General features: G+C 38.4%; 1 protein-coding gene across 1 annotated transcript in view; it reads left to right on the top strand.

Moving 5' to 3' along the window:
* The first annotated feature begins 9,638 nt into the window (after positions 1-9,638).
* Positions 9,639-13,858, top strand: part of LOC106631860 (interleukin-5 receptor subunit alpha-like) — a 23,080-nt gene continuing 18,860 nt past the window's right edge. The window contains exon 1 of the mRNA XM_031058368.1: positions 9,639-9,703. Coding sequence (XP_030914228.1) covers positions 9,639-9,703 — 65 coding nt within the window. The remainder of the gene's footprint in view (positions 9,704-13,858) is intronic.

Below are 13,858 nucleotides of genomic sequence, written 5' to 3' on the forward strand. Positions count from 1 at the left end.
TGTCCTTTCCCATCCTTCATCGATCCTGCCTGATTCCATCCTGCTCCCCCTGGCTGTGCTAATGCCACTTCTTGTGGGGCCCTGTAGTGAGTAGGTTTGAAGAACTGATCATCATTACAACTAATGCTCCACTCAGTAGTTTTTTTCTTTTTGGTTGTTTTTTTATCCTCTATCAGAAATAGTGGAACAAGCTCATCTGAGATGAGAGTGTGGGCTAGCAACTAAGAGAAGAACTGTCTAAGACATTTCCATATCTGTAATAAATACTGACCCATACTTAGTCACTAGAGGTATCAAACCTCTCAGCAGGGAGTTGTTTACATCCAATTCATATGTAAGTTTATATATATTTAACAAACTTTTGAGAGTTCAATCATTACCGTACTTGATGAGGTGATGGAGAGCTTGGATCAGTTCTCTGCCACAGAATCACTTTATGAACCTGGGCCAACCAAGTCTGTGCACTTTACTCCCTCTTTTAAAAAACTAATAGAGAAATTTTCTTCCCATGAAGAAATTGCTGGGTAAATGCAGCAGTCTGAAGTATGATCACAGCTGCCGTGCAAGGGTCTTAGAGAGATGGGCTTCCTCAAGCCTTTAGCAATGCTGTAAATCTAAAGAAAAAAGGGTTATTCTGATTTTAAATCAGTTCACAACCTGGTTCTTGTGAGGGCCAACAAGTAGTTGAAGTGCTCAATGACAAAGGAAATATTCAGGTATATGCTGTGAATACATGTGAGTCTCTCCATACCCATTGCTGACTGGACATTTTTTCCAAGGTTTTAGGGCATTTTTTTTTTCATTTTTTATTTATTCACAGTTCTGTGGTTATGCCAAAGAGAATCTAGCAAAGTATATAACACCACTACCCTTTCTGTAAGGTTTATTTTTGAGCCTATTCTATTCATCCAACACTGTCAGCCATTACCTTTTTGTTTTTAGAAACACCTGGAATAAAGCTTAGTCTTCATGAGACTTTTAGCCCACATAATTTCAAAGAGACACTGATGTTTTTCTGCCTCCAATTTATACTGAGGACTAGCTAAAATTTTCTAGTGTCTTTTTGCTTAACCACACCTGTTTGAAATGCCCTATATTTGTCACTTGCATATGTTTATTTCCTTAAAAAATGGTAGGGCAATATCCTTATTAGTCTTTTCTGTGAACACTGATGCCAAAACCATCTTAGTTTCTCTATATTGTACTCATCCTTCTGAACTGACTCCTGTATTATCTGATGATGATAGTAAAATACATCTGCAAGTATGTTAATATCCTCTGAAGCATACTTTATTTCAGACACAACTAATTTTCACATATTTTACTACTTTAGATATATTTGAAATGTTTGACATTCTTTTCATGAAAGAGGTAAGATACTTAACTGAGATGTGACAATTACGATTGCATGCAAATGCATAACAATCCGCTGTTTCAAATACCTAGACTGTTTTTATTTATTTGTTTGTTTGTTTATGTCTATTTTGTCAACTTAGATTATCTCCATTTCTTGGGCAGACATCAGAAACAATGTAGGCACCTTAGATTCAGAAAAATCAGAGAGAAGAAAATTTGGCTCTGCAACCATTTCTGGTTACCAATATTACTAGCAGGGAAGGACAGGATCTCACCTTTTGGTCTTGAGGCCAAGAGAATTTTTACTTTTATTCAGTCATTCTTCAATTAAAAAATGCATAAACTGTTGAATCTTAGACATAATTGACCAGATACTTTATAAAAGATGTTAAATGGCAAACTTGATATTGGAAATAATTTTTAAAAAGTAATTAAATTACTTTAGCCTTTCAACCTAACTCTGAAGATGCTGTTAGGTGTGAGATGGAGTTTGTCTTGTCTAAATCTACCAAAAAAACTGTATGGATGCTCACAGGGGAACCAGTAATTCTATACTGCCTTTAACTGCCTAGAAAAAAAACCAAAAACCAGCTACTTTAGACCACTTTATTCAATGTAGTCTGGGACAAGATGAATGAAGGCTTCACCGTATTTACTTTTTGCAATGCACCGAAAATATAGCCCAGAGTAACCTCTCTAATTCTGAGCTATCCACCTTTGTCAGCTAAATCCAAGAGGATTCATTCCTTTCCTTTCTTACATCATCTGGAATTCACATGTAATTACTAAACAAAAATACTGCCTCTATTATTTTCTCAACTGAAAATTTATAATTAAAATGTCTTTTTCTCCTCATTCATAAATCTGTGTAAGTATCAAAGCTGCTTGCCTTTAGAAAAACAGTTGCAGTAGAGCATTACTATTTTCCCTAGAGATGTTTCAAACTTCCACATCTCAAATAGGTCCTGTGTAGATAATTGATGAAAATCTTTAGGAAAATTAAAGCATTTCTGTGTGAAGTCCTTTCCTTCCTGTAGTTTATAAAGTTTCCATGAAAATTGGCTACTGCTAGACTGTGTGCTACAGCACAAGTTATTTCTCAGAGAAGCCTGAACCCTAACACCCTTCCACAGGGGATAGTCATGTCAGGCATTCAAAAGCTGAAATGCTGCTGCAGTGTCTACTCTCATCTACGTTGATTGGAAAGGTGATTAGATGAGAATAAAAACTGTCCAGTAACCTGCAGATTATGAGTAACACAAGGCCATCTATTTTATCATATTTTGATCCCACTATGATTTTTATAGCAAATGAAAAGAAAGGTTTGTAACTAAAAAAAAAAAAACCCAAAGCTTATATTTGTTTTTAATATGACTATATTTTGTTAAGAGAAAATCTGTGTTGAGTATAGTACATTAAACTAGACCTCTGAGGTTCATTTCCCAGCTTTGCTCCTGAAAGATTTTGAAAGACATTTTTGTCAGCTGGAAAATATGAAATGGAATTACTGCTTCCATGTTGGATGTGATATGAGGGTAAGATTATGCCTGAGTTCCTGCAGAATTTTCAGGGAATTGTGTATATGAAATCTTCCAAAGTATTGAAATCATGAAAGAGAAAAGACACTGACATACTTCCATTCTACTGGTGCCTAAATGCAGTACTTCTAAAAGAGTTCAGTCCATTTAGTGATTTTACTCTATGGATGCAAAGACTTAAAATCCAAACATTTCCAATTTGACTGTGTTTTCAAGAGAAAGTAACACAGGCTCTCCAATTCTGTGATTCAGGTTTAACTTAGCAAACAAAATACTGCTATGTGGATGAGACCAGTAACACTGGAAACTGCAAATTTTGAAATATAATTATACAATTATTTGCACATTGCAGAAAAAATATGCCATCAAAATATTGGCTAAGACATTCATCAGAGGAAAGCAGGCATTTGCTATCAGGTAGTTTCTATCCAACCCTCACAGTTATTTTAACATTAAAACTAGCAGAAATGACAAAACTCAGTATTTCTTTCCTAGCTTCTTTGGAGTACAGTAAAGGAGAAACAGAAAAGAAATTAGAAAAGAAAACCAGACAATACTAAACCTACCTTGTCCTTCAAAACCTGTTTCCCTGTGGTGCTTACAGTAATGGAGAACAAGAAGGATAGAAACTATGACTTTGCCTTGGTGTATTTTTGCATGTTTTGACAATGTGATTTCATTGCCTCATTTCCCTTATCCTCACTTCCGTTAAACCATGGGGAGCAGCAGGGTCCCTCCCGGCCTTGGGACAAAGGTCAGAATAGAGGGACACTCTCTTCATTACTTGATTCACAGAATTTCCAGTCATTTCTGTCACACATTTTTCATATAAATGGTTGCACAAGGCACCACCTGAAAGATAGATGAACGTGGGTCTTCCTTCTGGCTTGGGTATTGGTCAGCTATGATTGTTTCAAGCCGTGCCACTGTTTTCTGCTTCTTGCTCAGGGATGCTGCCTGGTACAGGAGTATGAGCCCTCTGCTCTGGCCTGCAGAAGAGCTGCTCCCAGCTTTGCACTGGCCAGTCTCATTCCCTCTAGGTGGGTAAGAAACCATGTCACCAGTCTTGACAGCCTTCCTGCTTTGCGTCCACATTTTTCTGGGTTGGGTAAATTCAATGCACAGATCAGGAAAAGTTTCTGTGTGTATGAAATGTCCTGAGTGTACCAAAGCAACAGTATGTCACTTGTTAGTGCTGGTGTCCTGGAACTGAGAAGCATAGAACCTGCCTCTTCATGTACCCCACAGTACAGTCTGAGTACAGAGCCCTCTGTCTTCTTCATCTTTAGATATTTTTAACAGAAAAATGAAGTTATTAAAGTAGACAACAACATTTAAATCTCATTATTTATAATGTTCACTGAGTGTACTGCTCTTCAGTGTTAGATTTCACTGGAAGACTGGTAAATCATATAAAATCAGTCCTCCTTCTGTTTGTCTATGTGTTGTACATCTTCACTCCCATCAGTCTTTGTTCTTGTTGTTCTTCTGGGCAGAGAGGGAATAGGAAGGGGATGGTTATTGAGATATTTTCTCTTCTTTAGGTCTCAATTCCTCAATTTTATCCACAGAGTAAACAGCAAGACACTATCATGTACCCTGCAATGACATTTCATTTCAGGACCTGCAGAAGTAAGGACTTCTGATTGCTGCTCTGTAGAGGAATTGAAAGAAGTCTGCTGGAGGACTGAAATAATACTGAGACATTTGTAACTACTCAGTTTCTGTAATTCTTGAAACTGGACCCTGTTCTGTTCTCAGAACAGAATTATTCTTGGAACTCTGAGTCCCAGTACTAGAGAAGTTGGGTGATGGTGTAACTGCTACAGTGAAATAGGTTACTGGAAGCTGAGCTGGAATAAAAGTCTTAATTAATTTTCAAGTAATTTTTCTTAATAAATTCTTTCATACAGATTGGAAAAGTCGGAATCTTCAATATTTATACAGAGCAAACAACATTCTGTCAGTTTCAGTGTAGGCAATTTAATAAATTGTATGGAATGTAAGACTTCATGATTATACCCAAGATCACCTCTGCAGAGGATTTGGGCTACTACACGGGCATCCCAGTCTTGTCAATTAGAGTTTCATAGCAGTGTTTGACCTAGACATGGATGACTTCACCAAGCCAGGCAACCTGATGATGAAGTTCTCCTTAGCTGCTATGCAGTCTGAAGGATGATTTGATTTGATTTGTTTAGCTTAATGAAAGGGAGGGGAGTTGCACGCCAGGGTAATCTGAAGGCATCCTTTTCAAGACCAGCATATTTTGCCACAGACCTTTTGGGTAAATCTGTATTCTTTTAAAAAAACAGAAAAAACTGTACAACTTTTATACGAATAGCTTTGTAGCCTTTAATTTAAAACATAAGAATTCCACAATTTGCATTTAGTCTTCTTCATAGCTAATGCCAAGAGTGAATATTGCAGTTATAGCAATGAAGAGGTTAATAATCAAAATAGTTTATTTGCTTAATTTCTGATTTCTTTGCTCTGGTTTAATCTATTTTAAACCAGTCACCTTTTATGTGAGGTATCTAGAAACAGGAAGGAAAGTGTAAGCAGAAGTTTGCTAGATATGAATTTGTCTATAAAAGGACCAAAGAGCTCCAAACACAGCACCTCTCAGGACAGGGCTATCCAGTAGGTATACTTGGCAGTTCTGTTCTGGATATTATAATACCTGAAAGCTGAATTAAAGCTCAGGTCCCCACTGTGTGGGGATGATGCATCCAGACCTTTGTTTTAATTTACAAGTATTAGTTGTAAAGTCCTCCCTATTTTGTTTACTTTCTTGATTTAGCATGTTTGTACCTGATCCTAGGCTACCATCATGTGGCCACTTTGAGAATCTTCACAAGTAACAGAAACAAAGGCTGATTACTCACTGAGCGTGGAAAGCAGCAAGGTGCTGCCTGCACACAAGATGAAGGCCACTTGGAGATTTCTGAGGGCATAATTTTCCTTCTTGATGGTACTCAGTCATCCTTTATTTAGACATTCTGGTCTTTGGTTTGTGTCTGTTTTATTCTGCTTTTATTCTTCCCCCCTGCAAATACTGAAAAAACACACCCTAATTTCAGAAGGAAAATTTTTCTGTAAGTAGCAGCCTTGGGTCACTCCATGCGTTAAACTCTAAACCACATTTCTACCCACATATTTAAAAGTCAGTTTCAAATCATGCCCATGCAAATCCCTTCTGTAAGTCCTCTGATATGGTCCCCCTCAACAGCCTTGCCTCTAGGTTGGAGAGACATCAGTTTGACACATGGATGGTTAGATGGCTGAATGGGCTCATCCGAAGACTTAGAGTCAGTGCCTCAATGCCCAAGTGGAAATCAGTAACAAGTCCTGTCCCACAAAGGTGCATGCTTGGTTGAGCACTATTTTACCTCTTCAGCAGTGCCACAGCCAGTGGGATCAAGGGCACCCTTCAGTGAGTTTGTGGATGGCACCAGGCTGAGTGGTGCAGTTGTTGCATTAGAGGGAAGAGATGTTGTCCAGAAGGAGACTTGAGATTTGACAGCCTTGAGGAGTGGGTTCATGTAGACTTGATGGAATTAATAATGTCCTGCACCTGAGTTGGGGCAATCCCCAGCTCAGTGAACAGTTTGCTTAGAGAAGCTGTGGATGCTCCTTCATTGGAAGTGTTTAAGATCAGGTTGGGGGCAGGGTTGGACTAGACAGTGTTTGAATATCTCTTCTAATCCAAATCATTCTTAGATTTTGGTATTTTATAAAATATGACTGCAGTAAACACTCTCCAAAGCATCTGAGTTAGTATTTCAGACTGTGACTCAGATATTTAAACATCTGTTTCTATATATTTGCAGCTGTCAGGGTAGGAACAGAGATGTCCAGGTCATGCAAGGCTATACTGTGAAGGAAAACTTTGCACCAAGTAAAGGTACTTATAGTAGACTCATTTTTATTCATGCAATGATATAAATAGTAATTTTAAAGAAACTATGTGGCTGATATATTCATTGCAGAACCAAACTGGTTTATTTGTCAGAGCATTTTATCAGGCAATAATCCACATTGGAGTTGGACTCTACCACAATTTGAAACCTAAATCCAGTCTCCAGCCAAAATGGATATTTATTGTTGCGTTAACATTTCGCCTTAGGCTTTTTCTTTATGTACAACAAATTGTTTATAAAGTGGAAAATTGGAAATAGTTTTGATAAAGACAGTGGAGCAGAACAGCATTTTCCTCACTTGATAAGGACAGTAGAACAGAATAACATCTTACTCTTATCAAAGACAGTAGAATAGAAAAACACAGCCTTGAAGAAATAGATAAAGGGTGTAACTTAGGCAGACAGAAATAATGCAAAATGCAATCAGGATGCCAGCTCGGCTCTGCAAGGCTGATAAAGTAGAAGTTATGCAAGGCAATGATATTGTGCTTACTCAAATGTGGAGATTGAGGAGGAGCCACCTAAAAAGGACACCAGGCATTGGAGACAGAGCCCAAAGAAAAACATAAGGGGTGTGATTATTTAAAATAAAATCAAGAAGGTGGGGACATCTAATGAATATGTTATCAGTGTGCATGGTACAATCTCTGTTCATGTGATGCTCAGCACACTTGATTAGAGGAAATATCCTCGAGGTGACCAGCATGCTGCAATAAAGAATGCCTGCTTTCTAATACTCAAAACTGTGCTAGAAGGTTTCTATCAAGCCAATTTCTGTATCAGATTAAATAAAGGTTTTTAGTTACCGATACCGTTAGTTCCTAGTCCTAGATTTTATTTTAGTAATTTATTTTGTTTTAATAATTAGTATTTTTTTTCCAGAATTAAAGCTCCATACAGTGGATGTTAAACAAGACTTCAAAGATGGGATTAATTTCTAAACTGTAGATTAAAACTGGATATTGTATTCACCTATAATGTAGTTACGAGATTCTGTGCTAATTTTAAGCTCTGTGAACAGAAATGGACTCTTTCTGTGTAAAAATGAACAGAGTGAGGAGGGTGCTGTATTTATTTTAATTAAAAATAATGATAGCTAAATTTGTGTAGATAAAAATATCTTGACAGAAAAGATTGAAAATTCTTTATTATAGAATTCCTTCGCCTTTCAAGTTACAGTGACATTTACCTGATTGTTCCTAGAAAGATGATATGCATCAGGCTGAAATTGTGCTTCTACAGTACATAAGTACTTGCATTTCTTTCCCACGCAGTACTGTGCTCTCTCTCAGAGAGAATTGTGCTAAAGTCACTTCCAGTCCAGGCTACTCTGAGTGAGAAAATATTAAGGAAGGAAATAAATTACGTGCTTCCTCTGCCTTTCTGTGTTTCATAGAAGACTTGGGCTTATCGTGTTCTAGTAGTGAAGATTTGCATTTGAGCTATTTTATTCTTAGATGTACCTCATTCATTGATTCATTGTCGAAGTTTGTGAGATACACTATCCAAGAAAATTCTGCTTTTCTTTTTTTTCCAGGTCTTTTTAACAACTATTTGCCCTGCATTTTTCAATTTGTTGCAATTTTTCCCATGAGATTTTTAGAAAGGATACAGTGCTCTTAAAACCCTAAATATTGACTAGCTCTTAGTATGCTTTCCACTCATATTGAGGGCAGTCACTCTATTAAAGCAACTGTTTTTAGCTGTAAAGGAAAGAGGAAAGATCTCAAGTCTGACTGCAGTCTGCCTTTGCTACACTGACATGTCCTTTTCAGGTTTAGTAGCCTTCTTCACTGACCTGTTGACCACAACTTTTCCTAATTTGGCTAATCTTTTTGTTCGAAGGACATGTACAAAACTCAGCAGTGTAATCATAGGTCTGATCTAATGGGAGATAGCCATTGTTAGTATCTCACCCAGCAGAAGGGATGGCTCTGAGAGAAAAACACCTCTTTAGCAAGTTCTCCTGAAGGTATTGGTAAACCTATATGAGATAAGGCAATGGCTTTAAATTGAAAGATGGCAGATTTAGATTGGAAACGTTTGAAGAAATTCTTTCCTGAGAGAGTGGTGATCACTGGAACAGGTTGTCCATAGAGGTTGTGGGCTCACCACTCCTGGAAGTGTTCAAGGCCAGTTTGGTTGGAGCTTGAAGCAACCTGGTCTAGGGGAAGGCGTTCCTGCCCATGGCAGGGGGAGGAACAAGATGATATTTGAGGTCCCTTCCAACCCAAACCATCCTATGATTCTATGATTCCTCAGAAACAAAACCTTGGTAAACTAAGGAGCAATGGTTTAAAAGGAAGATAAACATTTAGCCACACACACTTGCCAAATAAAAATGAAGTGGAAGTGGCTAGATTAGTGTGACTCAGCTTAATGCAGGGAACAGTTTAAAAGAGTGATGACAATCCTGAATCAGCAGGGCAAGCATGTGAACTCTGATGTCAATAGAGCTGGTGGTACTACTTGCGTGATAAAGTGCATTAGTAAGGGTTGGGGGGAAAAAAGTAACATCTGTGACTGAAAGGGCAGAGATCTGACTGATTTACCAGTTAGCTGATCTGATTGCACACAGGGAGGTGAGTAAGCTGATCTGTGGGTAAGGGGAAGTAACATTGAACAGAATGCGGGAAAGGATTTGAAAATGTTAAGGCAAGCTTGATCCATAGTGGAAGCTAGAGTTTTGAGAAATCATCTCAGAATGAAGAGTATGTCTCACTGGAACTCCCCAGAACACTAAATGGGGAATTATATAAGCTTCACAGTTGAAGTAGCATCATAGAGGGTTGCAGTCTCTCATCTTCTCCATGAGGAAAGCATGCGTCCTTCTTCGGGCACTGAAAACCATGGATGGACTGAAACCACTGTGAACCTCTGCCAAAGGTAAGTCCTAACAACACTCCTTTTTAAAATGTCAGCACAATTCACTCCCTTCTCTCAAGTTTCCAGAGGCAGGAACCCTCCTTCACTTCTCTGTGCTGGAGCAGCCTTCCTCATCTGATAGATTTAAACCAAGCTTCTCCTCCACCTTCATTGTTTTTTATCAATCCTCAAGCAAAAAATTATATTTTAGTCAGAAAAATCAAGTACCCTCCACTGGGATAATGAAAAATAACTTCCACTCTGCCCTCTCAAGTTATTTTGAAGCACAGGTGCAGATTTCAGATGGCTCTTGGTCCAAATCTTTCTAAAATTTTGAATAAAACAGATTTATTAGCTATGTAACATTTTAAGACTTTATCAAAATATTTCCTGGCTTTTTTTTTTTTTAACAGATGGCAAACAACTGTGTCTATAGCTAGGTCAATCTTTTTGGTGAGAATATAGTTGTTTCAAAGCTCGTTGCTGTTACAACTCACCCCAGAAGATGAGGGTAAGCCAGGTTTTTTTTGGGGGGGCAGATTAGAGTGAAGTGACACTCTCTGGTAGATGAATAGAAACAGAAATAGAAATAGAAATAGAAATAGAAATAGAAATAGAAATAGAAATAGAAATATGGAGGGTTTATTTTAGAACAATTTGGTTGCAATGGAAAGCAGGTATGTACATGTTTTGGTTATTATCCATAGTAATATAAAAGCATAAAAATAACACTGAAGAAAATATATAAGGGCAAAGAAAGAATGAAAGGATAAGAGTAGAAAGATATCACCACCCATGGATCCCGAAACAAGACTTGATTGTTGCAATTTCAGTATCCTTGATGCCCATTGGTCAAAGTGATGGCCACAGTCCTGATCCATTGGGGAGGGGGGAAACCTAAAAACCACAAAGCTCAGTGCATTGATATATACTCAGGCTTGGTGAGGATGCTGAGACACCACCCATGGGACAGAGAGTGTTCTACTGTCTGAGGCAAGACTGTGGATCACGAGGCAGAAAGGGGTCTTTGATGGTTTATGATGCATTCTAAGACATTTCAGCTGCCTCTCTCTTCACCTTAGTTGAGCCAATTATGGCCCATCAGAGGGGATTAATATCTTCAGGCCATCTCTGAATGCCCCAGTACATGGGAGGGAGTTTTCACTCCTGAGTCCTTTGTGTAAGGGAAAACACAGGACATGGTAAAAGCACTATCCCATCTCACCCCATCTGCTTCTTATAAGCTTCTTCCTTTGCCTGGCTCAAACCTCAGCTTGCTGCCTCTGGTGGTGGTGGTGCACCCTCTCTGCACCTGGATGGTGCATGGTCAGTAAAGCACCTGAAGCTTTTGCAAATGGCCAGCTGTTTTGAGTCATTAACCATTTTAACATTCCAGTCTCTCAAATCAGCCTTTCAGTGGGCTTTCTTTCTCAGTGTGTTGGCCCTGAGCAGAGGCTGAGACACCACAAGACCTCAATGCAAGAATTTGTATTAATGAGGTCCAGGTTAGTAATAAGGAGTTTGAACAACCACTATTATCAATGTTGACCAATAATTAATACTGATGAGCAGAGTGCCTAGAAATGTATCTTTCTCTGAAACAGAATGAATTTCTGAATATCTCTCTGGGTGAAGTGACCAAGAGGAATTATTTTCTTAGATGGTTCAGTTGTGAAGAAGCTGACATGTTTTGAAACTGAGCAAAAGCTGTTCCACAAACAAGTAGTTTATTTACTTTCACTTGGCAGATGGATGGATCTTTTCCCTCTGCCTGTCTCTGATGAATTTTGTATCACCAGGCTGTTTGGCTGAGAGTCAGTTTTCTTTCAGCTGAATGTTAAATGCTGCTCTTCGCTGTTGTGCTCTTGGGCAGATAGAGTTTGGTAGGCAGGAATGTTGCAAGGGTAAGAAAATTTTTCCTAGAATGATGGCTATGGCAGGTGGATAGCCTTTTTTCTTCTCCATGATTGGTTCTATAATGAACATTGGCATACTTGTCTTCACTGAGAGTGCCATCTGCTCATATAAGTTCTCATATTTGGTTCGGCCATAAGCACCCTATATGAGCATTAGAAGACGTTTTATTTAATATCAGAAATCTAGACAGGAAGCAGATTTTCAGTGACTACTTGTAAATCAATAGACACTTTCCAGTGCCAGTCCTAGTTCTTGATGGTGGCATCATTAGGAAAATTAGAACCCGAAGTTTAAAAAGTCGTAGGGACCATTTTTTTGAGTACCTGAAATGTTTTCTGCATACCAGCAGAGGAGGGAAATAGAATGAATAATTCTGAAGGACATTTTTATATTAATTGTATAGAAGCAGCATGGAGATACCTTAATATTGATTCATGAAAGGAGTAGAAAGCAGAAAATTTTCTTGTTTAGCATCTCTTGTTTTTCAAAATTTGCTTGGTTTTAGAGGTTTTATCCTAACAGAGGGAGCAGACATTAACTATTCTGCTGTCAGCACTTGAATATTTGATCAGGAAAAGTTGCACACATTAATAATCAGGTGATGATATATATGTTCTGAAGTGCCTAGGAATTTTCTTTGTATTAGGCTATGTTTCACCAGTTCCCTTGAAATAATACAGAAGGATCTCTTCCTAGAAATATTCAGGATGCATAGCTATTGTTCTAATGATAAAAGATAAATCATTCTTTCAAGCCTTATTCTCTTAGGCTGCTTGTAGTCACAACTATTGTGATGCATCAGTAGTCTGACCATCACCCAAGAGGAAATTTGTGTGCATAATGAGACATCAGCTTCTGACCAGTGTTGAGTTTTTTTTAATGTAGTTCATTAAATTTAAAATGGAAATGACAGAGTAGTAGCAATTAGCTATTTCAGATATATCTTGTATGATTTGAAAACTTGTACAATCTCTCTGTGCCTCAGTTCTTCACTCAAGAAAGATTAGGGATCTGATTTTAAGTATTCATGCCCTCCTCCATCTCTCCCATTAAATACAGTGCATATCCTAAGGCAGGTGTTAAATGGTTTAGTCTAGTGGTTTTGTACTCACAACCCTTATAGCACTAGTCTTATAATTGAAATATTTCACTGATTCCTCTTGATTAACCAAGGCCAAACACAGCTGTATAGTATTGCACTCCTTTATAGGACTCTTTCTAGCCCCAATGCAAATGATGAACTAAGAAATACCCTACAGTGTACCCAAAACGTGCACATTGCTCTCTCATAAATCTCTGCCTGTAGGACTCGAGAGAAACTGGAACAGAGGCATTGTATCTAAGGCTGGCTTTCACTGTCAACAGCTGGATATTTGTTGCAGCTGATAATTTTCAGAAAACAAAGAGATGTCTCCTCCAGGAGATCTCTTCTCAAGCCTCACATTGGTGTTTGTACATACACATAGTTTGAAAAGTATTACAAAATAATCCATGACAAAAGAAATGTTACATTTTGAGACTGCAGAGGCAGAGTGGAAGGCTGCATGACAACTGCCATCCCTATAATATGAAACAGAAACATGAGATCAGATTTAAAACAGAACTAAGACACCCAGATGGTAGAAATTTAGTCACTGCAGTAGAAAGCTGTGATTTCGAAATTCCCTTCTGTTAACAAGCACGTATCACTTTCAGGACACTCCCTGCTATCCTTCAAGCCTGCCTCACTACTCCTTTGAAGTGAAACACGTTACTAACAGCCCAAATTTCTGAAACTTCATTTTCAGTTCAGTACAAAGCAAAAGATGAGTTTTTTCCCTCTTCCTCCCTTGGTGTAAACAGAGATGGAACTCAAGAGCACCCCAAATATCCCCAGCACATGATTGCAAACTCTAGCTTTGTTGACATAACAAACTAGACTGCAGGGACTGTGACAAGGGAAAGACCTTGTCCTTTAGTCACAAGCTTGGGACTTCACTGGCCCCACACAGGGTTCAGAGGACTGAGACAGAAAGGGCTGTCAAGTAATAAACACTGCTTAGAGCACAGTGTTTATGGAGTGTGAGCAGTCCTTCCTTTCCACAGGCACCTAAACCCTGCTGAAGCAACTGCAGAGTGCACTGGGCTTTATGGATCTTTTTAATTACATGACTTGCTGTTTTGATCAGCCCAAATCCACACGTGGTTCCAATGCATCCCTTTGATGGACTGCAACTGTAACACAACTCAGTGTGAGAGTCTATTAAGGATGGAAAAAAG

This window comes from Geospiza fortis, unplaced genomic scaffold (assembly GCF_000277835.1).
Source record: "Geospiza fortis unplaced genomic scaffold, GeoFor_1.0 scaffold366, whole genome shotgun sequence".
Lineage (NCBI taxonomy): Eukaryota > Metazoa > Chordata > Aves > Passeriformes > Thraupidae > Geospiza > Geospiza fortis.